The sequence below is a fragment of the Dryobates pubescens genome, chromosome 4 (assembly GCF_014839835.1).
Source record: "Dryobates pubescens isolate bDryPub1 chromosome 4, bDryPub1.pri, whole genome shotgun sequence".
NCBI lineage: Eukaryota > Metazoa > Chordata > Aves > Piciformes > Picidae > Dryobates > Dryobates pubescens.
In genome coordinates this window covers 44177825-44204301 of record NC_071615.1, presented here as the reverse complement: position 1 = coordinate 44204301, position 26477 = coordinate 44177825, and the positions used below count along the sequence as shown (strand labels likewise).

Sequence of the window (26477 nt, the reverse complement as noted above, 5' to 3'; positions counted from 1 at the left end):
GAAATTCTGACACAGTAATATTTTGGTTAGATTTCATGTAGAAAATAGCCTTTGACAATATTGTCATTTATTGTTCTAGGATGAGTCAGTTCTTCTAAGTTGGTCTATTATATGTATTCTTAAAAAAATCATTAGTATTATTAACAGAACTTCCATTTTAAGCTAAATACAGAGAACTATGTTTAAAAGACAGTTCTCAACAATTCTCCAAAATAAACTGCAGTTCCTCAAACCAAAGTACCTCCTATGTGTTAATGTACAAAACATAACAAGAAATGGGACAGTACCTTCTCACTGGTAAAGAGTTCAAACTGTGATGCCAGCTCCTTTATTCGTCTCTCTTTTTCTGCCAGCTGAACCTTTATGAAAACAAGTTTCAGGTTTCTGTATTAGTAATGGAACTCTTTCCCTGCATGTTATATTGTGAAAATCATAGCATCGTTAGGGTTGGAAGGGACCTCAAGGAGGATCTAGTTCCAACCCCCCTGCCGTGGGCAGGGACACCTCACAGTACAGCAGGTTGCTCACAGCCACATCCAGCCCGGCTTCAAAACCCACCAGGCATGAGGCTTCCATCACCAGCTTGAACAGCTTGTTCCAGTGCCTCACCACCCTCATGGGGAAAAACTTCTTCCCAACATCCAATCTGAATCTACCCTTTTCTATTTTTGCTCCATTCCCCCTAGTCCTATCACTACCTGACATCCTAAAAGTCCTTCCCCAGCTTTCTTGTAGCCCCCTTCAGATATTGGAAGGCCACATGAAGGTCTCCTTGGAGCCTTCTCGACTCCAGACTGAACAGCCCCAACTCTCTCAGTCTGTCTCCATAGGAGAGGAGCTCCAGCCCTCTGATCATCCTTGTGGCCCTTCTCTGGACACATTCCAGTGTGTCCATATCCCTCTTGTAATAGGGGCTTCAGAACTGGACACAGTACTCCAGGTGGGGTCTCACCAGAGCGGAGTAGAAGGGGAGAATCACCTCCCTCAACCTGCTGGCTATGCTTCTCTTGATGCAGCCCAGGGGATGATTAGCTTTCTGGGCTGCAAGTGTACACTGGTGGCTCATGTTGAGCTTCTCATCCACCAGTACCCCCAACTCCTTTTTTTCAGGGCTGCTCTCAAGCCATTCCTTGCCCAGCCTGTATCAGTGCCTGGGATTGCCCTGACCCAGATGCAGAACCCTGAATAAAGGTCAGTGCTAAAATTCATCCTTATGATGAAAATGATGGAAATTTTCTCTAATCCAGTACTAGACTGACACATTACACAATTCTTCAGGGACTCCTCCTTGCTTCAAACAGATGATTTAAATAATCTTCCTCTGCAAAGGGCTATTTTATTTGGATCCAAGTTTCTTTGGAGACTGCCTCTTCCATTTGTTTTTCCAGCATGTAACCTCAATGCTCCACAGAGTCACCTATCAATTGTTTTCAACTTCAAAATTCCCTCTCTAGCTTAGGTCAGAGAGAAATCTACCACCTGAGGAGAAATGCTTTTCCTTCACCACCTGCACCCTCCTGAATGATAGTAAGTTTTGAATTGCTGTCAAAATGCTTTCAATTTTGGAATCAGTTCTTTCTTACTCCTGCTGTTGAGAAGTTAAAAACACAAACTCATTTCACATTAAATTATGCACATAAACTGATCACTTCTAATCAGTAAGATTAAACAAGTTGGACAGATTCATGAATCTTATGAAACTGAAACAGAGCTTTGAAAAGTGTTGAAAAATGACAGTCACAGAATGCTACAAAGAGCTGCAGAGTAATTCAGATTTTATTAACTGCTGTAATTTCTAATAGAAATTACTAAATCAGCTCCTATCAGAGCTGATATAGTTACAGCTCAATTTAATCTCTGTTCATCCCAAAAGGCAAAAGTGGGAAGAACATCCTATCCTGTCAACTGCACTATCACTAGACTGAGAACAAGCATAAAAGCCCTTCTTACAGCCCTTCATCTCATCCTTGTTGACCTAAAAACTCACTTCAGCAGTATTAGTATCACAGAACCTCAAAGACTTTGGTGAGCATGTTGCATGACTCTTTACCAAGACTATAGTTGAGACCTTCCAAATGATAGTAATTTTATCATAACTTTAAAAGGAATGTATCACTCAATCACAGGGGCTGGAAGGGACCTCAAAACATCATTCTGTCCAACACCCCTGCCAGTGCAGGATCACCTACACCAGATCACACAGGAATGCATCCAGGCATTCATCCTGTGTATCTCTAGCTAATTCAGATAAAATGCATTAGACATTACCACATTGGTAATGCAGCAAGCAGTATTTTAGACAAATATGGCAATCAATATTCCTGTTAATATTACATTAAGCAACAGGAAGTTAGAAAACTAGCCTGTTTTCCCCTGTGATACAAGATTACTCCATTACTCCCATTACTAGAAATAAGCAACCATGTTAAGAACAGGATATTGCTTTCATGAACAAAATCTGTAACTTACTTTATACTGATCCTCCATTGCTGCCAGCTGTAATTTTATACTCTCATTGATTTTCACTTGTTCTTTCCACTTCAGCTCCAGTTTGGCTAGTTCATCAGCATAAACACTGCATTTCATCTTCTCCTCCTAAAGCAGTTTGTAGCATAGTATGAAATATTTACAATTAAGAGATTTTTCCCTCCTATCCCCAACAAGGACACTCTGTAACTCCAAGTTTTCAGAACAAGACCAGTTACAAAGGGCTTCCCCAAGGAAGCAAGCCTGACTCAAGACTAAGAGCAGCACAGGTCCACTGACCACTGCATAGATTATCTTCAATACAATTTTTTTCTTGCCCAAGTTTTCAACAAGATGATATTCCTCTTAGCTTCACAGTTTCCAGTTTCTTTGTATCCTAATACTACACTGTAATCATGATTTATCAAGTGTTTCACTTCAACAGAAAACTTCTCCCATGCAACTTTTACAACCCAAATGTATCTTTCATCCAGAAGGTCAAAAGGCAAAGCTTTCCTCAAGCATCACTACAGAAGAATTAGCTAAGCCCTTCCATACACAGGGTAATGAGTGGAATTACACAACAGTTGTTACATCCTGGAGAGAACATCAGAATGAAATGCATCTTACTGTGATTAATCAGAGAAACAAGATAAACAGAAAAAAAGGCAACATGCAGAAAGCACTTCTTGAACAATTCTACAACAGTCAACTTGTCACCAGCATCACTGATGCAATACTTCATCATTATTCATATATCCAAACTGCTTAAATGAATATTGAGTTGGGACTGACACATATATTTGAAGGGCATTGCTATTGTGGCTGCAGCAATACTGGTGTCAACTTTGGTCCATACATGTATGACTTCATGTACGACTGAGCCCCAAGCTAGTATGTAGCACCCACCTGGACATCAAAACACTGTAAAAGTCCAGGACAGTCATATTTGGAAGAATAATATTTGAACAGCCTATATGCTTGTTCCAGACATCAGCTGGCATATAGCAACATGCTGTATTTGGTTTATAAAAGCAAACAGACATAACATATAATTGAGGGTGGAGGGGGAGGTTGAATATTCAAAATCTTAAGCACAGGAAGAGGAGTAGCTTTGCTCATTTGTTTCACTACACCTGGGTTTTCCTGAGGAGACCCCAGCTGGACTTTCTAACACCACAGGTGATCAAGAGCTGACTTAATCTTTTCAAACATTCAGATTTCTACTGTAACTGCAGCATATCACACAAACAAGGAAGGTAACTCAGCTGGGTGGCCTTTGAGGCTTTAAGACTTAGCACCTGTAGCTATTTTCTATTTGGCTTTCTGAAGCAGCCATTTACTTACTGCCAACATCTGCTTGCATTTCTTATACTTCTCTGTTTTCTCAGCAATTTCTTTATTCATTTCTCGTACTTGCTCCTTTACCATGAATTCCGAAACTATGTCAGATGAAATGGGGCTAACTGTGAACATTGAAGAAAAAACAAGAATATTGATTTTTTTGGTTGTTGTTCCATAAATAAAGCTTTTGTAAGAGAGATGAGAGGCTGAATTTGACAGGAGCAGACTACTCCATGGTATCCGAGCAAATAATTAGTCAGACAATCAGCATCATGTGGCTAGGGAAATACAAGATCAGCAGTCATTGGCATGTCTGTGTTCAGTTCTTTTGCACAGTGAAGAAGATCATAAGGACATCTCTCCCCATAGATCCCATGAAAGGAAAACACCAGAATATATACATTATGGTATCATGCTAGATACTAGTTTTCCTTAAAAACATTACATCTCATCACATCATGAGCTTGCTGGGATTTTACTTGCATTTAGCTAAGACAGAAGCAAACTGACAGAAATTACAATTACAGCCCTACAGAAAGAATGCATTTAGGGGCATTTATCAATTTAAATTGACTAATAAACCAGGCTTCGTTTTATCCCATTATGTTTATGGTTTAGATGATTAGTTTTGTAGGAATTTTATAGTGCATAAACACTGTCACCTCTCAAAACATTTTCTAATAAACCACTACTGCCTGTAATCATGAATACTCTATAGTTTTGATCTTACCACCACATGATCAGAACTTTTCAAATGGATTTGATTTTACAGCAGAATGCTACAGTAGATAGTCACTATAACATAACTACAAAATTACCATGCTGCCACACACAATTGGCAAATTTGGGGAAGATTTCTTCCCCCCCCTTTTAAATGAACTGTTTATCATCTTGCAAAACCAGCTCTGTGTTAACTACACAGCAGAAATTAAGAGAGCTCAGTCCTACTGGCATTAACAAGTACCAATTGATGTGTTTCAAAGAGAGATTCATGAGGTTATTTATAGAGGACACAAGATTTTCAGATGAATTTTCTCATTTCTGATCATTGCTTTAAAACAGAACCTATTTTATATTGGAAGTACAAGCAGGGACTGCTTCACATACTTTCAGGTCGATACTAATAGACAAAATTTAAGCTGTTGATACCTGGACATGCCGACAACTTTTTGTCTGTAACGATGGCAGTAGCTGTCTCAGTGTTAGATGCATCTGTTGGTTTCTGCTGATGCCCTGCAATTTTCTTTGTGAAAAGGAAATTGTGGTTTGGCATTGAATTAAATGAAAGTCAAAGCACAAAGTAATGTGTACTTGCACTATTATCTCCTCCAAAGATGGACTAGATGGAATTGCTCATTAAAACAGGAGGCAATAATAAATACACAAACACATTTAATTCTACCAACGCTGAAATTGCCTCAGTCTATCATTTTTATAATCTTACTTTAAAAAGTTCCTCTACACCCTAGGAACAGTAACTTCTGAGCAAATTAATAGGAAAAAAAAATAATCTCATTTTCTAGAGGGTCACTTACACTTAGATCTGTTAACTTCACTCTAATATTCCATTTGAAAATGGAGTCTCTGCTACTAACGAGCGCTGGACTCCTGGTGCCAAAGTAGCCAACTCTGGTGTTTGTGACCCAACACACAACATAACCAAAGGTGTGAAAGACTTTTAAGGAAAAGCCACAGGCATTCTGATATGACACCTCATTCACCATTGACCTTCTGGATGAGAAGACAACTTTCTGAAGTAATCTGTGGATCAAAGCTCCATAACCACCCCACTGCTCCAGAACTGCTTAAGTCTGTTCTTATGTATTCACATTTGTACATGTTGCCAGTGCTCACACACCTTTCCCCCTTTGTCAAAATCAATGCTACTGATTACAGGTAGTAATTATGGATCTTTCCATGGCTGTGTTTCAAAATTCTTCTTTGAACAATGTTATGCTTACAGGTTCACCCAAATTCTGTTAGCATTCTACATACACCAGTTACCATAAATTCTATGCTCGCTTTCAACAACTCTCTTAGAGAAATAATTTGACTTTATGGACAAAACCAGTAAAAGTCCCTGGATTTTGCAGAAGGAAATTAAATAGTTGCTGAAAAATTACAAAATGCAAGTGCAATTCTCCCCCATTCTACTTACTGCCTGTTCTGTAAACTTGTTTACTTGTTTTTGAAGTTTTTGACACTCCTTGAATTTTTCCTTGTAATGGTCGGCAGCCATCTGCAGACGAAGCTTCAGATCTTCAACTTCTCTGCGCAGCTCCAGCTCCACCGTGTTTGAAGTTTCCTTCAAAACAAAGCCAAAACAAACCAAACCTTTTTCATTTCTCCATTTTGTTCAACTACCACTGTTTCCCAAAAAGCTGCCTTTCCCCCCCCCCCCACCAATTACAGAAGGCATAACACACTTTATAAGTACAGAAGATGGTCCTGTTTTGTTTGTGGGAAGGAAAGAACAGAATAGTAGAGCACTGAGGGAGACAGCATCTGTGCTGAACCTGATTCCAAGCAGGACACACTGAGGAAGTAAGCAGGCATGAGTACAACACCACAGGATGGTAAAGAGGATTCTTATTCTACAGGCTCATTAATGTATACCTAAGTCTGAATACCTTCCAGAAGCATCCTAGCCATCTTATAGACAAACATCTGCTACTTCTTCCAGGATGCACTTTGAAGACTCTAGTTAGAACCTAAATTCTTAGGAAAGAAACCTACAATTCTTGGATATTTGAACTCTGGTAATTCTTTTGAGGGTTGTACTGTTCACTTCATATTTACTGTGCTATTTTAACTATTGCTCAGCTCAACAGACCTTTTCAAACTGCTGTTATCACTACAGTATTCCCAGTAGTGATACAGTAGAAAGCTCACTGAAGTCAGCATGATGAAACTCACATTAGCTTACTAGGCTTTTATCCAAGACAGCCAAGACAAGACAATTTCCATTAATATTTTTATACTTATAAATGTTAAAGCAAATTAACTATGACCACAAACATTGGAAGTACTCCAAAGAATCAAGAGCGAATCCACCCACAAGGGAAGAACAGTACAACGTAATGACTCTACAATCAATTTTCTACTCTGAATGTATTTTTATGTGAGCCACAGCAGCATGAAAAAGAATTCAGACAGGGAGAGAATTCAAAATATAGATAAAAAAGCCCATTGGAATGGGCTGCCCAAGGAGGTGGTGGAGTCACCATCACTGGAGGTGTCCAGGAGGAGACTTGACAGGATGCTTGGTTGCATGGTTTAGTTGATTAGGTGGTGTTGGATGATAGGTTGGACATGATGATCTTGAAGGTCTCTTCCAACCTGGTCTATTCTATTCTAAAAACTGTGCTATTCTGTGAAAACAACACACAAGTGTGGAAAGGAGTTGCTCTAAGCAGCAGCAGAGACCTCCTTTCTTCCAAATCAGCTAATGTGCACTTGATTTAAGGCAGCACCCTGAGTGCTGTAAGAGGATTTGATCGTAATTTGCGCTAACCATCCCGAGGCGTGTTTCCTTGCCCAGCTTTGGCACAGCTAGCTCTGTCAGATTTCACGAACACAGACACACTTCAGTGCTGAATACTGACAACTTACCTGCTCATTTTTCAAAGCTGTGACTTTTTTTAGCTCGGCTAAAGCGTTGGTGAGCTGCTTTTTCAAGGTGTCGTTTTCCAGCCGCGCGCTGTGGAGATCTGCCATCGTCTTGTCGCGCACGTTCACCGCGTCGCTCAGCTCTTTCGACATGAGGACAGCCTCTTGCTTGCTAGCCTGAATCTGATCCTCGGCTTTCCGAAGCTGTTCTTTTAAAATACTTGCATCCTCCTAGGACAGAGAAGAGCAGGAAGAGAATCCATGATTTTGTAATGCAAAGCTTACATGAAAATTGATACCGAGATTAGAAGCAGTCAAAAGACGGCACATTTACTTTTCCCAGGGGCCTCAGCAAAACCTTTAAATCAAGGGGTTAGTACCATTTTGTACTGATGGTACCCTAGTACCATTTTCCCTATTTGCCTTCTTTACTAAAGATGGTGTGCAAACATGTTTCATAATGGCAGTTGGAAGTATTTTACCTGTACTGGATTTTTGCTACATTGGCAGCTTTCGTTTTAAACATGCCAGAAAGAAAAACCTGTTTTCCAGAATATCTTTGTTCTTATCACCACAGAACTCTTAATGGGCACAAGACTGGAGAAGAGAAGGCTCCAAGGAGACCTTCTTGTGGCCTTCCAATATCAGAAGGGGGCCTACAAGAAAGATGGGGAGGGACTGTTTAGGGTGTCAGGTAATGATAGGACTAGGGGGAATAGAAAAAAACTAGAAATGGGTATATACATAGAATACATAGAATAAACCAGGTTGGAAGAGACCTTCAACATCATCGCGTCCAACCCATCAACCAATCAAACACCACCCAAACAATTCAGATTGGACGTTAGGAAAATGTTCTTTGCCGTGAAGGTAGTGAGACACTGGAACAGGTTGCCCAGAGAGGTGGTAGAAGCTCCATCCCTGAGGTTTTTAAGGCCAGGCTGGATGTGGCTGTGAGCAACCTGATCTAGTGTGAAGTGTCCCTGCCCACAGCAGGGGGGTTGGAACTGGATGATCCTTGAGGTCCTTTCCAACCCTAACAATTCTATGATTCTAAGTGGTCATGCAGCTTCAAAACCCAAGTTCACTCCACTATAAGACACTGCAGGCAACAGAGCGTCCTGGTTTAGAGTAAGAGATCTTACAACAGCTAAAACTGGTGGACACAAGATACTGTAAAGCAGTTTTGGGATGTTTTTCTCACAGCTCCATTTCCCAAGATCTTGCACAGCAAGGTTTTCCAAAGGAACCAAGAATAAAAAAGAGCAAGCCACAGCATGCACTAAGAGTCTTGGCACTGCTGCAGCTCTGTAGTGCAGCCCAAGGGCCAGCCAACCAAGAATTCCTCAGAGAAACCCAGGTTCACAAAAATAAAACAAAACTGCAACGTTGCCATAAGCTACTTGTACCCTCTGAGAATCCTGAAGGCATCTCATATTCTTGAGTCCAGACATAAATTCAGGTATCTCTAGTCCATTATTAGTTCATTTTTGATTAATCATTTAGCACAGCAAGTCCAGAGGAATACTAAAATATTTTGTAAACCTTTATAGAGATGGATGAACCAAGAAATACCCCAAACTCCTGTTCCTTAGCTATTTCCACAGCACATGATGCATCGGTTACATATTTGAGTAAGTATCTGTAGTTTCAGAGTGTAAGGCAAAAATGTTAACAATTCCCCCCCCAAAAATACCACAAGCACTTCAAGATCAGTGAATGACAAATGCTTGGTTGCTTCACACACTACTACTGTATTTTACTGTGAAGTAAAAAGAGTGTGTGTTCAACACACTCAGAAACGAAGACTAAAGCAAGAGACACTGTAAGTTGATGTAAGATAGCATGTCCTTTTTGCCCTGACATTTCCATTCTCAACAACACTACTTTTCTACTGAAATTTTACATTCACATCTCACATTAATGCAATTTAGATTCTTTCAAGATCTACATTGCTTTTTCTGGGAGAAGCAGGTAAGATACACAACACAAAGTCACCAGCATCATCTTTTACATACTAGCCTCAAAGGGTGTGTACAAATTAACTCTCTGGTTTGGACCAAGACCAGATTTGTGAAGCAAAACTCCCAGTCAACTCCTATTACCTATCATACTATAGATCACAGGACAGAACAGTCTCAAGGCACAGAAACTGGTTTCATCCCAAAGGAATTTAAACAGGAAGATGTACGCCAGGAACTAAAACACCTAATGGGTATTCTGCTGTGGTAGGCTGAATGCTGTCCGAATACTAGGTGTCCACCAAAGCCATTCTATCACCCTCCCTCTAATTAGACAGGAGAGAAAGTATAATTAAATGCTCATGAGTCAAAATAAGGACAGGATGACCACTCAGCAACTGCTATCATAGGCAAAACAGACTCAAACTGGGGGGAAACAAAAATCATTTAATTTATAACCAAATCAGAGTAGGATAATAAAAAATAAAACCCAAATCCAAAACACCTTCCACACACCCCCTTCCCTCCTCTCTCAGACTCAACTTCACTCCTGATTTTCTCTAACCCCTCCCTACCAGCAGTGTAAGGAGGCAGGGAACAGGGGTTGCAATCAGTTCCTCCTCTGGGAAAAGACTCCTGACACACTCCCCCAGGTCCAGCAGAGAGTCATTCCCACAAGGGCCACTCCTCTACAAACTTGTCTAACAAGTCCCTCCCAAAGGCCACATTTCCTCATGAACTGCTCTGCTGTAGGGGTCGCTTTCAAGGCTGCTGTCTGTCAGGAACAGACCACTTCAGCATGGGTCCCCAAGTCATCCTGCCAGCAAAACCACTTCAGTGTGGGGTAACAGGTCCTGCCATGGGGTAACAGACTCTTTCAAGCATCCACTTGGTCCAGCATGGGGACCTTCATGGGAATCTCTGTTCCAGGGCCTGTAGCACTATCTCCTCCTTCACTGACACTGGTCTGCAAACATCCCTCTTGCATATTCTCACTCTTATCTTTGGCTGCATTTGCTCTTGAAGATGCTTCTCCCCTCCCCCACTTCTTAAGTATGTTATCACAGAAGTGGTATGATCATTGGTGTTGAGCCCAGCCTTTGCCAGCAGCAGGTTCATCTTGGAGCCAGCTGGCATTGTCTCTATCAGACAAAGGAGAAGCTTCTAGCACTTTCTTCCAAAAGCCACCCCTATAGCCCACTGCTACCAAAACCCTGCCACAAAAAGCAAGCATATCTATCTGCAGAACTACATTAAAACTAGTCTGAAGTAACCCCATGTGGGCCACAGACATTATAGATACCAGTTCTTGAGCAATTTCACTCTCCCACTACACCACAGTGCTTGCTAGCTCACAATGTACCAGCCCAACACTAACAAAGTCACCATTCCTTAGAAGTCCTACTGGCACTCATTGACAAGTTCATTTATATGGTACCTTATCCTTTTTCAGGTTTTACATCATCATTTCTTGACAGCACATTCACCTAACAAGCCCTCCAGCACATCTTTCAAAGTCTCCTCCATCAGCCTCTGCTGTCTCAACATAGCTATTCTCCTCTCCTCGTTTTCCTTTTTCACAAAGTCAAAAGCAACTCTAAGGAGTGCACCATTTTTACTGTACTCACAATTACCTTTCCACACATAGTACATCACACAGCTCAACATGTGAGAGATCTCAACAAGCTCAGAATGTGCAAAGTCAAATTCACTCTTTTGCTCCTTTTCTGCATCTACTGAGATCATCACAGTCCTCTTGCCTCTCAGCTTACACCCTGAGGATATCTTCGAATTCTTCCTTTCCCTCGGTCAAACACATAAAACCTTAGATATGTTCACTTCAAGCCAGGCCAATCACATTAGTAATGCTTACCTTGTTTGATGAGGAGAGCAAACCAGCTTTCTTCATATTTTCTTTTTCAGCTACAAATAGCTGTAATCTGCCAACCTCCTCTTTATAATAGGATATCATGTTTTCTTTGTTTGCATCCAAATTCTTAAGCGTCTGGATTTCTTTTACTAGCTTGCTGTTTTCTATTTCTGTATTCTTCAAGTGTATCTGCAATGATGCTAAAAAATGTCAAACTCTCCTCCCACGTTAGGAAAAGCTACTGTTCACCTGTCCATTTCAGTGCTCACTAAATGCTGTCTATTCTCTGAGACAGATTAGAACAAGCAAAGAGGAAAAATTAAACATGTGATACAATCAGTGCCCTCCAGCACAAATTGTCTGGCTGGAATTGTTTCAGCTTTATCAGTTAACAACAGCTCCACTCCACAAGCTAGAAGGTAAAGGCCCTGATTTCTGTCTATATAAAGTAACCTCATCAGAATTCACTCCTCTATTTACAAATGCTGGACAGCTAAGAACAAGCCAAAAAATGAAAGTACTTGCAGAAAACTAAAGAGAAATTAAACTTCTAGTAGTACCTACCTCCAATCATCTAAGCAAACAGGACTACATCAGGAATAGACACTCCCAAAGACAGCAAACTTTAGATTTGTTTTGTAGATGTCAAGTCTATCATACTGTGCCTAATAAAGGCTAACTGTTTAACTCAAGTGTAGTCCACTCAAAGCCTAGAAGACTTGTGTTGATTCACAAAGAAATTCCACAATTGTGAAGCAGATGGGTTGAGATTTTGACTTCTAGTGTGTATCTAATACTGTCTGCCACATGATATTCTCCTATGAACAGAGATTATTGTTTTAATGCACTTGATTTGTTCCATACAACCTAATGAGCTGGGATAGAAGGACATTGTATTTTAAATACGAGTGTCTGAATACCAGCAAAAAGAATCAGCATCTAAGTAAAAAAAATATCAATGCAGTGTAGATCCTACTAAAGCTGCTCAGAGTTATGCACAAGACCCAAGAGTAGAGATCTAGAAAACAGTCTATAGAGAGAACTTAGAAGAGTAAAACATAATTTATATATTAAAAAGCCTGTTAAGAAAACTAGTTATTGGGTGATGCACTGTGTAACTAAAGAACTTCTTCACTACCATCTATTAGTTTTTGTTACTATGACTGGCTTTTAACAAATTTATCATCCATTCTCCTCCTTAGAGACCTTTTTTTATGTCATGGGATGAATTCAGATGCTATTTTCCTCATTCATTTTTATATGAGAACATCTATAATAGTCATAAAATCTAGTTGCAGAAGCTACCCATTTCCTTTTTGCCTTAACAAATTCAATTTATCAGACCTCACCATAAAGCATTATTACCTTTATTTCAAACCACTTCAGTGTATAAAGGAACAAGAAATAAAGTTACCTTATAAAGTTCTTTTTCATCCTTTTCAGTCTTTAACACAGATTCAAGTTGCTCCTTCTCAAGCATCACTTTCTTCAGTTTGTCCTTCAGACTAAGATATTAACAAATTAAAAGTACAGAACTATTAATACACAACATTGATGCATACATTAAAAAATGTTAAGTGTTAAACAAACAAAACAACCCACCCATTAAAAAACAGCAAAATAAGGAAGGTAAGGAACTGAGTGACCAGATACCTGTCTAACTCTGTTTCTTTTGCAATGGCTTTCTGAGTAACAGTCATGATATCTTCTTCAAGCTGGAGGACTTTTGAAGCAGCCTGATCATGCTTTTTCTTCAAATCACCAACTTCAGTTTTAAGAGCTTCTGATGTTTGAATATTAGTCTTGAAACAAAACAATAATTCAAAATTACAAACCAGATGGCATTTAAGAATGCATAGCTTTAGAATTACAACATGCTATTTGAATTAACACTACAATGTGGTCATTAGAGGTCTTCCTTAGAACATATAAAAGCCCATTTTAAGTATTTATAAATATTACTGTTAAGTATATAAATGTATTAAATCTGACATGTACTTTTAATAGATCAATGAGTCAATAAGGAGTTTATTTTGGTGCAAGTGTTCAGTTAGAGACCGCCAAAGACTTCAGAGTATAGGAGAAACAAAGGTGTATTTCTTGATGTTTGCACATCTCCTTTCCACAAGCTAGCCTTCAACTGCCTAGCTTAAAAAAAAAAAAAACATAAATAAATTGTATTTTACTTTGAAAATGAGGACTTTGTATTTGACCAGACAGTTACACCACTCAAACAAGCCACAGTAAAGATAACTGCAGGCAAACAGAGAAGAAAAGAAAAAGTAAGAACTGATGAAAAGCTCACAGAAGGTCATGACATGATTTTGGGATTGAAGTTTTGGATGCTAGAAGTTGAGACAGAGGATGATGACAGCAGCTAATGCAGGTTCCTTTGTCAGAAAACCGACAAGATGCAAGAATGAGACACACCTGCATTGCCTAAATCCAGTAACGTCCACATCATTCTAGGCAGCAGACAACCGAATGTCGTTTCTAGCACAGCAAAATGGCCATTTAAAGTCAGGTCATTTAAATGACCTAGAAAAACAATCTTTTCAATATAATCCTATTTTCTTGAGAAAGTAAATTAGCATCACTAAAGTAGAATACATATCCCAAGATAATACACTGGTATTTCAAAATGCAATAAAGCCCATCTTGGTATCAACCATAACAATGGCATGATTCAAGCTGTAAACAAGGTCAAGACAGGCCAACCGAGGTGCCAGACTGCATGACTTAACAGTGTTTGTGCAGACACTAAGGTGCAAGCTGTCTTTCTGCTCCACATTTGGAAGATTAAAGCACTAGTTCATCTATTCATTCTCAAACAAAAGCTTAATGCCCTGAAACAAGACTCTACTGTAACACCGAGAGAAATGCATCAGCCAGAGTTTACGGAGAACCCCTACTGGCCAGATTCCAACCTAACTAACAATGTTTTAAGTACAATAAAATATAATGAGGACTGTTTTTACTCATTAATTGTCAAAATACACTGTTGGAAAGTGTAATTAAGCCCTGTTTTTACAAGCAACTGAACAGAAGTTTAGGCATTATGATTTTTTTGGGGGGGGGGTGGTGGTTATAAGGGTGTGTTGAATTGTGAGGGGTGGCAAATGTAACCCGACGACTCAATCACTTCCTAAACACTATACCAGCCCATAAAGCAGTTTATTTTTGTTACACAAGCTATTAAAAAAAAAAAGAGAGAGGACTAATACCTTACAATTATGTAAACTCTAAATGGCTTTATTATATGCCTTAATATAATAAAGAATTCCAAGGGATCACAAATGTATCATCTTTTGACAAAACAGCACTGAGGATGACCCACAGTTTTCTAAGGTCTTTATTTCTGAAGAGCTCCCCATTTCCTGCAACCAGAAATGTGTACTTGGTGTAAGGAAGGCAGGGTGTTTTAATTAAGGTCAGCATTTCAAGTAAAACTTGCTATATAACCAGCAGCAACACCACACGTTATAACTGCTTGCCCTTCCCTAGCACAGTGGAGGCTAATTACTTGCCCCTGTTTTGGAAGTCTAGTATAGTAAATAGTCTATTTCAATGCCTATCTGTGTTTTCTCTGAACACCACCTTGGTATAACTGTAACTGTTGTAAGCCAAGTGCCTTCAAAAGAATTTAATCTGATACATTATATATACAAACAGTACAACTAGTTCAAACAGACTGCCAAAGGTAACATGCATTAAAAGGAATTAATAGCCTGAAAAAAAAACTCCACTCCACAAACAGCATTACAATTGATGCTGCTTTCCTAGTTATTCTAAAGGGACAGGGTATTAAAACGTAAAAGTTCCATACTTAACAGATTCTCACCTAATAAACCTGTTTAGATACAGCTAAAGCCTACAGTTTTGAAAGGCAAAAAAAGAAAGGTTTGATTTTTAGAGACGACTTGTTATTTTACAGAATTCTTTGCAATTCAATTTAGATGCTGCAACCCTAGTCCCATACACTCTGGTTACAGCAGTTTCAGAGCCTGTAAAATTTAAAATGAGTGCTTTTAGACTATTTTACAGGTAAGCCCTGACTGTATTTGAGGAGGAATCTAAATGGGAAGAATATAATTAACAACTCCATGTACAATCTCTATTACAAAAAAAATAATACTATTACTTTCCCTAACTGTTTCCTTATTTTCTCTCAATCTGGTATATCCACAAATATTCTATATTTTCTTCTTTAGCAGAAAGAAAAGCACAGGAAGACCACAAATCATTTTATTGAACTGGTTTAAAACCACCCAAGAATTTCAAGGTTATTTTTACTCTGGATTCTGCTTTCTAATACAGTTACAAATGCAGTTTCCCCCCCATCCTTGCTTCCTGGAGTTGCAAAAGCCTTATTGATGGGAGGGGGAAACAAACAGCACCACAAGGGCCAGAATAAACAGTTAAGAAAATACTACTGCAAACCAGACAGCTACCAAAACAAAAATTCCATGGAGTCTCACTAGTGAAATAAAACAAAGACATTTTAATATAGTTGTCCAGGGCATTTGTTTTCCCCCAAATCAAAATTTCACTTGGACTATTTTGATGTACCTTCAGATGGTGAAGTATTTAAGACTGATCATTGTAAAATAGTTTTAGTGCAATTGTATGAATCACCATCCTCCTGCTGCAAAGAGCTGCCCAATGTGCTTTCTTCACAGTGCAATACAAACAGCTGCCAAAAGAAGTTTTACAGCAAAAAAGTACTGAATTACAGATCAGTTGCTGTAGGTTTGTGTAACCTAATTGCAAATACACTGAAGCCTCATAAAGCTATTGCAAGTTCTGTCTAAAGGATATGTGAAGATCATGCCTGTGCTCTTACTTAAAAGTAGTTTAAAATTCATTAAACTGCTGCTGCAGAAGAACTTGTAATTTTTTTATCTGAGAATGAAATAATCATAAAAGTTTCTAGATTCTCATTTTTGCAACAGAAAACTGTGGCAAAAAAAAATTGTTTCAACAATGAAGAACAACATGCTTTCTCTGCTTCTTTCTTACTCCCAATGGAGTTCTGCAACACCAATAAAACACTTCAGAGTACAGACCAGTTGATGGAAACAAAGTGGCACAGGCATCCCTTACTGTGAATCAACATTTTTCAAACATATTTAAGGCAGAGAGAGACCCAAAAGGCAGAATAATATACTTGAAAAATACAACACAAGTCTACCAGCTGTGACATCTTGCAGTACAGCAATGGCCTGCATTGGGGTTTTTATGCTTCATCTTCTCTCTTCGTAATGTGTGACACTCCCCACACACTTTTTACAAGCCATTCCACACCTAAAGCATTCATCTTTGATTAATGGCTCATACCTGCAGTCTTTATTTTACTTTTTTCAGAATGCATACATTGTATTGGAAAAGACAACAGGTTAAGAAATGAGTGATGAAGCTTTGAAATCAAAGAAGTCAATTCTTCAAATACAAGGCAATTTGTTAAAAAATATACAAAATAAAAGAGCAGCACCACCACCTTCCAGTTGGATTGATTTATCTGGCTGCAATTTCACATCAGGGGAACCATTATGCTTCATACCCTGTAGAGAATTTAGGGGACCTACATGAATTAATTGCAGGAGCCTTTTGTTTATGCCACTGACACCACAGCAGCTTCCACAGAGTTATGTACAGCACAACATAGTATCACTGCAGCCACTGCAAAATCTCAAAGTACTGATCTGAAAAGAAATTCTGAGCTGTAAGTTTTCTTTCTGAAGTGAAATTTAAGCTTTCAGTAAAACAGCAAACCAATTCCCCATACACTCAGTATTATCTTTGTGACTAATTGCCAACAGAAATACTGCTCTAAAAATTCTGAAGTCTATTTCAAAAACCTAAGATGTCACAGTGCCAGTAATTTCCTTGTGCTAATCTCCTCAATCTCCTCCTCTCTCAGGGCAGTGGTGGAGTCATAGTCCTTAAAGTCTTTTAAGCAGCGTGTGGACCTGGCACTTCAGAATGTGGTTTAGTATTGAGACCTCTCAGTGCTGGGTTGAAGGTTGGAATGGATGATCTTTGAGGTGTCTTCCAACTGGATGTTTTCTGTCATTGTGTGAACCAGCATTTTAATCATATCAAAACTCCACAATACTAAGGCCTAACTGCAGAAGTTTATCTATGTAACAGTCACCTCATGACTGTTAGGAAGGCTACAGATGTGCAACTTTTTAGAGGAGGCAGCTGAAGTTACACACTATGATTTTGCAGCATGCCTTTACATTTCAGAACATTAATTTCTAAAAACACCTTATAATTTCACTATGAGCTACTGCTTTTGCAAAGAGTCACTCAAGCACTCCTAAATGCATCATTTGAACTGAAGTGCAAAACATCTGCAAGTGAATCTGTTCAATCATCCAATAAAATAATTTTCAATTAACCAGTTTAAGAAATATTCATATATAGAACACCCTCTAAAACAATAAACCAGGGGTTTCTCTTCACAAGATGTTTACAGTGCCCAAGGGTGCTACAATTTGCAGCTGCCAACCCGAGCAATTCAGTGTTTAATTTATATCTTTATGTCATCATGAGTCTGGGGGTGTGGGGGGGTGTGGTGTGGTTTGGCTTTTTGGGGTTGGGAGTGGTTTTTTGGTTGTTTTAAAAACAACAACAAACAACCCCAAAACATAACTCCTGCACCATCCAGACCATCAGATTTTCACACACACTGCACAGATAAAGTAAGTTGATTTAAAGAGAGTTACTGAAAAACACACTTGATTCACTTAGGCACTGTTGTGCAGTGTGGTATGTCAGCAGTGCATATCAGAAAACTTATCCTTAGGAAGTGGCATCAAAAGCCAACTTAAATGAACTCCTAATATGTGAATAAAACTGTGCAATAACTAAAGCTACTGTGCAGGTAGAAGCTGTCAGCAGAATGTGACTAAGCCTCCCCCATCGGACAGATGAATTAGCCCACTTTTAAAAGTTAAATGGTGAACTAAACTTTCCAACAAAGCATGGAAAAACAAGTTTATCAAACCACTAAATTCACATCTGCCTCAATTTGTGCCAATGTCGTAAGAGAAACACTACTCAAACGTTCACAGAATTAAAGAGTGAGCAGGTAATCTACAAATCAGTTGCTTCTGAGTCTGGTTAAATATTTATGGAAACTACTGCCACAGGACTAAGATTTGTCACCGCTAACATTAAAGAAATCGGTTCAGAAGTTCGTTCTTCCCACTAGAGGGAGACAAACGATTGCAAAAGCATCATGCGCAAGCTCTGCTCTCCGCAGCAGTCTACAGAACCTGTGTTCACAGAATTCACTGGCTGCAGCATCAGAGGGGTAACTCAGGAAAGACTGACACAATGACTTCTGCCTGTTGCTCCTGCTCAGTACACTAATATTAACTCTTAATACAGCAGGCAAGTGCACTGCTGCCAGAACTTCCAATTTCATGTGTACTCAAACTGTGTGTGAGTACAAAGAATCATAGAATCAATAAGGTTGGAAAAGACTTCAAAGATCATCAAGTCCAGAGCAGAAAGCTCTATGGTTTTGGGGTTGTTTGGGGGTTTTTGTTTGGGTTTTTTTGAACAGAGGTATGTATTTTTATATTCTTAATGTCTGAAATATAGACTAGAAATATTTGTGTTATTATTATGTTCTAGATAAAAACAGGATTCTTTTCTTCCAAGGTTCCTCAAACTTTCCAAAGTTAAAATACACTCACATAAAAGCAGCTTACTAATAATGTGCCTCTATGCACTTGAGTATGTACCAGTGAACAAGTCATCTCAGTAGGAAACCAACTAAAAAGTTAAAATGCTGAAAGCAACCTGAAACAGTTCTGGTAACCATGTATCATCTTGTTAATGTAAATAATGATCATTTTACTTACTATTTAGCAGTGTTATTAGCAGAGTTGCAAGCTGTACATACAACAGGAATCCACATAAAAATACACTATCAGGGAACATCATCCTAGTAAAAGCAAATTACTGCTGAAACACTAACAGAAGACTGTGAGAAAAAGGTGGGGCATTTCTGAAACATTTCCTGTAATTTCTCATTTACTCTGAATTCCTACACACAGTAGCAGCAGATTAAGTTAAACCTTCACACTCTGTAAGAAGTGATTTAATGTCATCTGGAGGGGAAAAAAAACGTCTAGAAATGGTTTAACTAGCATGAAAAATGCTGCAGAGGAATACTGGTTTCCTGTAACTGAAGATAACAGCCCTTTTCAGAAGACTAAAAAGAGTGTGCATGTTGGGGGAAAAGAAAAGAAAGGGGAGGTGGGAAAAATTCACTTATCCCCTCTCTAAACTGATCTTGTCAGAACAACTACATACAGCATTAGGTAAGAAGAAAAGATGAACCTAAGAGAAGTAAAGACTGGATTTATCCCAAGTTCTACAATGTATTAAGCTTTGGCAGCGTGGGGCAACTAATAGGATTTAATGGTAATATTCATAACCTATGAATACTGTGCACTAAAACCAGGGAGGATGGAGAGCACATTCCTTCTGAGCACAAACACCAACCAGCACAAGGCTGTGTGCCTTGAAATACTCTTTATCTGTGATGGCAGCGATGCCAACAGGAGACTACATCTGCAGAACTATTACTGTATTGGAAAATTTATTCAAAACAGACTTTTTTTTACTCCAATGTGATAAAATACTAAACACCAAAAAACAAACAAACAAGAACACAAGACATAAACCAGAAGCCTTTAGTCACTTTCTGCGCTGTAGCACGCATTAGAAGCAATGTTCAACAACTAACAGCACATTGTGTGCGGAACACATTTGCTCCTCCTCTCTTTGGTAGGAGATGAAACTGCTAACTTGTAATTAGGCAACACAAAGGACACTGCTTTCTCCAGAACAGTAAGGGCATTGCTAGCAAACCAAAACCTGTAGTTTGTTGTGGTCACTAGTATCTGAAGTCCTGGTTTAAAAAAAGCAAACAAACAAAAACAAACAAAACTCCAAACACACAGAAAACCACACACACCCTGAAAAAAAAAAAGGGGGTGGGGGAATCTTTTCAATATGCATAGAGCCCGATATTTAAACTGTGTGGAACACTGACTGCATTACACCCAACTATACTGTTCAGTATGCTGTGTCCTTAAAACACTGATCTACTTTCAGCCTGTTTCTTCCTAATGCTTTCCCCAAAGAGCTTTTAATAGGCCACTTAAAGCATCCCAACTAAGCAAAAGGCAGACAGAGAAAACAATAGTTCCACTGTCCAGAATTCTGTGAGCATAACTAGATGGGGAAGAGAGATGAAATAAGAGTGAGAGAGAAACACTAACTAGGATATAGCTGTGTCTATCATAAACAACCCATCCTGTCAATTATCAAGAAATCAATGTTTCCACAGACATTTCTCAAGGATCCAAAGTACTCCTGAGCAATTCATGATAAAAACAATGGATGGACAAAAATCAATACCAAAAAGAGGATAGTGTAAGTAAACATGAATTAAAAGGTGATTTTAAGAGAATTGTTTTAACAAAACATCTGCATATCATGAACCGAGAGCTCTTCCTTCTTTACCATTATGTACTGCAACCCCTAACCACATCATTCACATACTGTTTAAATGTAAAAATGTATGGTAACTTCACAATATATTTGATCAAAAGCCAAAGACATGAGCTCTGATACCTATGGTATTGGTTCTGAAGAAACCAAGTAAGGTTTTCAGTAATGAGGCAGACTGTCAGGCAGTTCACAACTCCAGGGCTGCCTTATTTCAATACAACTGCCAATTAAAAAACCCAAAACAGCAGCTGCCAATACATTAGCAGCATAAAGAACTCTGCACTCAATGAGAATCAAATATACATGCCTGTACAGATATATGCACTTCCTTTGCTCGTGCAATTGCTGCTTTTTTAAATATAGTACTCTGTACTGCTGCTGCTGCTTTTTTAAGGGCTCTTTGGAGAAGCAGAAATATTATCTGTGCATCTCTAAATCAAACTACTAACAAAAAAAAGTTGTTAAGAAATTGTACAGGACTTAAAAGCAGCTTAGCTTTATTTTTAACGGAAATAAAGATTTTCATCAGTTACTGCTTCCTCATATTATTAATTTCATAGTACGTAGTGCTTATTATAGTTTCATTTGTGCTATTATGTTTTATTTTCTTTAGCCTGACATGCTCTAAAGCCTACTGAGAGGCCTGTTTTTAATACAAGTCCAAAGAGTTAAGCCTTTAAGTTGAAATTTGTATTTTTTGATAAATCTTTCAAATTCACTGGCTCCACATTTTATCTATTTATGTATGAAAAGTTTAAAGCAGACTTGATGGGGTGCATGGTGCCATGGTTTAGTTGTTTAGGTGGGTTGGATTGGTTCATGGGTTGGACATGATGATCTTGAAGGTCTCTTCCAACCTGGTTTATTCTATTCTGATTACTGAAAAATCCACCTGTACATGACAGAAGATGACTAGGAGTAAAAGGAGAAAACAAACCCCTCACAGAATTACTTCTGTAACTCAAAGGCAAAAAAAACCCAGCCACCCACCCTTGATATGCCAAGCCAAAACATTCTAGCTTATACTAAGCACAACTAAGGATTCTTTTACAAAAAATACATTTTTCCTACTTAGCATTTTAAGGTCATCTCTTGCAGTCTTGTATAAAAAAAAATAACATCCAAGTTAATCCATTGTTCAGGTTTATTGCCCATAACAATTATTCACATCACATGAAGCTGACTGGCTTGGGGATTTGGGGCAGTGGGGGTTGTTGGTTTTGAAGAGTTTCTTTTGGTTGAATTTTTTTTTTAAGGTTTTTTTTTTTGTGGAGTTGTTTTGTTTGGGTTTGGTTTTGATGTTATTTGTTTGGGTTTTTTTAAGCAAACCACAAGGAAAGTAAAAGCAAGGTACCATAATCCATCTGAGTGCTGCATAACTTCTGCTCAGAAATCAGTTCATTAACACACTGTATGTGTTCCCAGCAAAGAGAAATCATGTAATTCCTTGATCCACTGCTGTGTTTCACATATTTGTATAGGGAGGCAAGTAGAGCAAGAAGGGAAGTCGTCTTAGAGACTAGAAAGCTGCATATAAAGTATTATTTACTAAGCTTTGCAATGATGAAAAGGTTAATATATTGCACCCAATTTAGTAGAGGCCTGCTTAATTTTCAAGAGTAGCAATCAAGTTATACTCTGCTTATGCACATAAATTAAGGATTTTTAAACTCAGTAAATTTGTTTCTTTTTGTAAAGAAGTCAAAAACAGAGAACAGAACATAAAAGATATAAAATGAAGACAGTATCAGAGACTTAAGAGGCAAAAATATTAAACTGTGCGAGTTAGAAAACGTCTATGGTGTTCTACACAGCTAAAGAGCTGCATCAGCCTCTGGTCAGATGTCCATTTATACATCAGCTAAACACAAAGTGAGAAGTTCTTCACACTGCAGCATCACTTCAAAAAAAAAATACAAGGTCAAGGTCAAACAAAACAAAACAAATCCCAACACAAACATATCTGACATTAGGTTCTAATTGATAGCTTCTGGTATCTTGAAGTTAAAATCCATTCTTTCCTAATAAAAAGTGTTTTCTAAACAAGATCCTATCCTTTTTTTCCCTTAACCAACATTCTAGGCTATTTCTAAAGTAGACTAAAAAGCTTCAACCATTTCAAATTCCCTCTACAATTCCTATTAATTCCCTCTACAATTCCTATTAAAGGTGTATCACGCAGAACTGTTGACATATACATACTAGTACTTAGAAATAGCCTATTAACTGCTGTCCACAGCTAAATTATATAGGCTTCATTACTTCAAATTTGTCCATGTCACCACCTCCCTCCCACATGGTTTTAATCTTCTCCTAAAAGTTGTTCTTTAAAAAGCCTCAGCTTAAGAAAGATGAGGTGCAACCTTTTTGTGCTTTTTGCATCATATTAGATTTCCTCTTGGTACCATGTGTGGAATCCCAAGTTCAGCTTGCTTTGGTTTAAGATAGATTTCTATTTTCACTGCCAGCTAACACTGCAAATTGATTTTTACATTTGTGCTTCTTTTCCCTTTGAGTATCTTCAGACTTTTGTGAAACTTCTCTGAAAAGTGACTGGTTACTTTACATTCCTTGCATGCCCTGGCAGAAGTACTCTGTTAAAGTCTCCATTTTTGCTTTTAATACCAACATTTTTTACCATTTTCAATACCCTATGTTCTACATAGATATCCTTCCATGGGAGTTCCCTCCATTTTAAGTTAATGTAAGTAAAATTTAAATTATCAGCTACTTTCCACTATGAATTCCACAGTTAAATGTCAAACATCTGGTAACAGTTCTCACTGATTATCTAACCAAGCCTGGTACCAAAAGCCTTAAATTTTTGGAGTAAGTGGCAGAAGGTTAACAGGAACTGACCTATTCTAGTGTAAATGTCTGTCTAACTACTGAGAGGTTTTGATAGCTGATTTTCACACAGTTTAACTGGTTCTTGAAAGAGGAGGATTACAGACACTGAGTCAGCTTTAATCAGTTAAGCAACTAACCTTTTGCTCTGTTTGCAGTTGGTCACATCTCTGCTTTTCATGGTTAAGTTCTTTTTCCAGTCTTTCAACTTGATCTCTGAGTTGGGCTGTTTCCTTTTCCAGAACAGAAGTTACCTTTAATAGCTCTTCTTTTTCTTTTATTATTTTTTCAATTTTAAACTGTAAAAACAAAAACATTCCTTTTTGGTAATTTTTCTCTCCTTCATTCCTATGAGGTAAGTGGACGACAAACTACTCCAGGTTTTGGGCAGAAGCACACAATGTGTGTCTTCTGGCTAGGTTACTTTACAGTCTTGCCCTTATTCCCAAACTTCTCAAGTTTCACTGTTCTAACTGAATAGTCCTACATCACCTTTACACACCACATTTTGGACTGTCTTGACTGACATTCATTTTTTTCCCCCCTTCTTCCATGAAGTGCCTTTATTTTTCCCAAGAGACAGCAACTATAGAAGAGCTAATTATCATGATGACACTTCAGTGGAAAAATGGCTGCTGAGTACAGACACACACACACACTCTCTAAAGCAATGCTTGAGGAAGTTCATTAAAAGAAAAACAACAAAAACCAAAAGCAACCAAACAAAATATGAAGGGGAAAAAAAAAGGCACACAACTCAAGGTAATAAAAACAAAAGTCTGAAAATCCTTTTGCTTTTAATACTACTGAATACATATTTGGAAAGCAAAAATATCCCAGATGTGCCTCCATACTAAGCCTCTTATCCCTAAATTTTAAAGCTATAAATCTAATACAGGCACACCAAGTGACAAAAGGGCAAAGCAAGGAAACCACACTGAGGAACCTTCCAAGAAGCAACTCATAAAATCAGGTTGGTTTGGGTTTAGAGTTGGGGTTTTTTTTGTGTGTGTGTGTGTTTTGCTAGTTTTGTTAGGGTTCGGTTTTTTGATGTTTTGCTGGGTTTGTTAAAGTAATATTCAGCCCACAAAATATCAGGAAGCCAATGGCATCCTGGCCTGCATCAGGAACAGTGTGGCCAGCAGGAGCAGGAAGGTCATTCTCCTGCTGCACTGCTTAGGCCACACCTTGAGTACTGTGTCCAGTTCTGGGCCCCTCAGTTTAGGAAGGAGGTTGACTTGCTGGAGCGTGTCCAGAGAAGAGCAACAAAGTTGGTGAGGGGTTTGGAGCACAAGCCCTATGAGGAGAGACTGAGGGAGCTGGGGTTGCTTAGCCTGGAGAAGAGGAGACTCAGGGGTGACCTTATTACTCTCTACAACTACCTGAAGGGAAGTTGTAGACAGACAGATGTTGGTCTCTTCTCCCAGGCAACCAGCACCAGAACAAGAGGACACAGTCTCAGGCTGTGCCAGGGGAGGTTTAGGCTGGATGTCAGGAAGAAGTTCTATACAGAGAGTGATTGGCCATTGGAATGGGCTGCCCAGGGAGGTGGTGGAGTCACCATCATTGGAGGTGTTCAGGAGGAGACTTGATGGGGTGCTTGGTGCCATGGGTTAGTTGTTTAGGTGGGTTGGATTTGATGATCTTGAAGGTCTCTTCCGACCTGGTTTATTCTATTCTATGTATGAACATCTTGACTCTGAATGTAAACACACAAATCTAACCACATCTACCTACCAAGGAACACGAGAGACAGAACAGAGCTTCAAATAAAACAAGAGCTAGTCTGACATACTTGGGCACCTGCAATTATTGAGCCTTGGTTCCAGGGCTCTTCACTTGGGCACATACAAAATTAAACTATTTCTTCAATATTTTTTTCCCCTTACAGTGGGCACTGTTTCACACAAAGGGTCTCTCTTCCTTTCACCTTGGAGAGTATGGATGCAAGAGATGCACAACTACCTACTCTCTTATGGTTTCCCAGTCTATGCTTAGTGCTACACCATACCTGTAACCAGTCTGAACCTTTACTCAACATGTGAATATTCTGAACTCTAATCATGAGGAGAACAAGCCAGAAATACATGCATCATACATATGCAGTTTTTTTTCCCCCTCCTGGTTTGTCCTTCAATAACAAAGTAAATAAGAAGGTAACATTTTTAAGAATGGTGAATCAAACCTCAAGAAGTCCAGCTTTTGTGGTCACCACTAACATATCAGAGTTTCCTTCATCTTCCATAGTAAGCAGTTCTTCAACAGGGGAAGAGGTACGAAACTGGAAAGGTGTGCTTGCTCCACGGATTTCTCCTTTATGAGTCACGTAACAGAACTGGTAAAACTCTCCATCATCATTTGGTAGGTAATAGCCTATCAAAATGAATTTGTATTTGAAGAAACATTTACACAAAAATCTCCATCTGGAAACAGGTGATCAGACCATGTTTAACTTATGAATTTCACGCTTGTTACCTCAGTAAGGTACAGATGAATTATCAAAACCACAGAAAGGAAAGTCACTCTATCCAATGACTTTCATCCCCCAACCATTTCTCCTAGCTTTTAAGACAAACACCAAGAGTGTCAGCTAAAAGGTGCTACATGTACACATCACCTGACATATATTAGGCAATAACTGCTGTTCAGGTATTTATGAAGCAGAAGAATCATTAGCTATGATATGCCCTGAAGTTGCAACAGGACCATGTTGCACCACTGTACAATCACAGACCAAAAATTAAGCCATTTTTTGGCCTTGGAATACCTGTAAGACTAAAGACAGAATAACATGCCATGACAAGACATCTGCAACTTTACCAGGTTCCATTTTTTTGCATGTT

The 26477-nt window shown here is 38.7% G+C and overlaps 1 protein-coding gene across 1 annotated transcript in view; it reads right to left on the bottom strand.

Moving 5' to 3' along the window:
- Positions 1–26477, bottom strand: part of TAX1BP1 (Tax1 binding protein 1) — a 56532-nt gene that overhangs the window by 14417 nt on the left and 15638 nt on the right. Inside the window, exons 4-14 of the mRNA XM_054161203.1 lie at positions 25820–26007; positions 23775–23933; positions 12904–13052; positions 12665–12755; positions 11254–11439; positions 7423–7650; positions 5969–6115; positions 4960–5053; positions 3814–3932; positions 2470–2595; positions 288–359 (exon numbers count right to left, since the gene is read on the bottom strand). Coding sequence (XP_054017178.1) covers positions 288–359; positions 2470–2595; positions 3814–3932; positions 4960–5053; positions 5969–6115; positions 7423–7650; positions 11254–11439; positions 12665–12755; positions 12904–13052; positions 23775–23933; positions 25820–26007 — 1559 coding nt within the window. The remainder of the gene's footprint in view (positions 1–287; positions 360–2469; positions 2596–3813; positions 3933–4959; positions 5054–5968; positions 6116–7422; positions 7651–11253; positions 11440–12664; positions 12756–12903; positions 13053–23774; positions 23934–25819; positions 26008–26477) is intronic.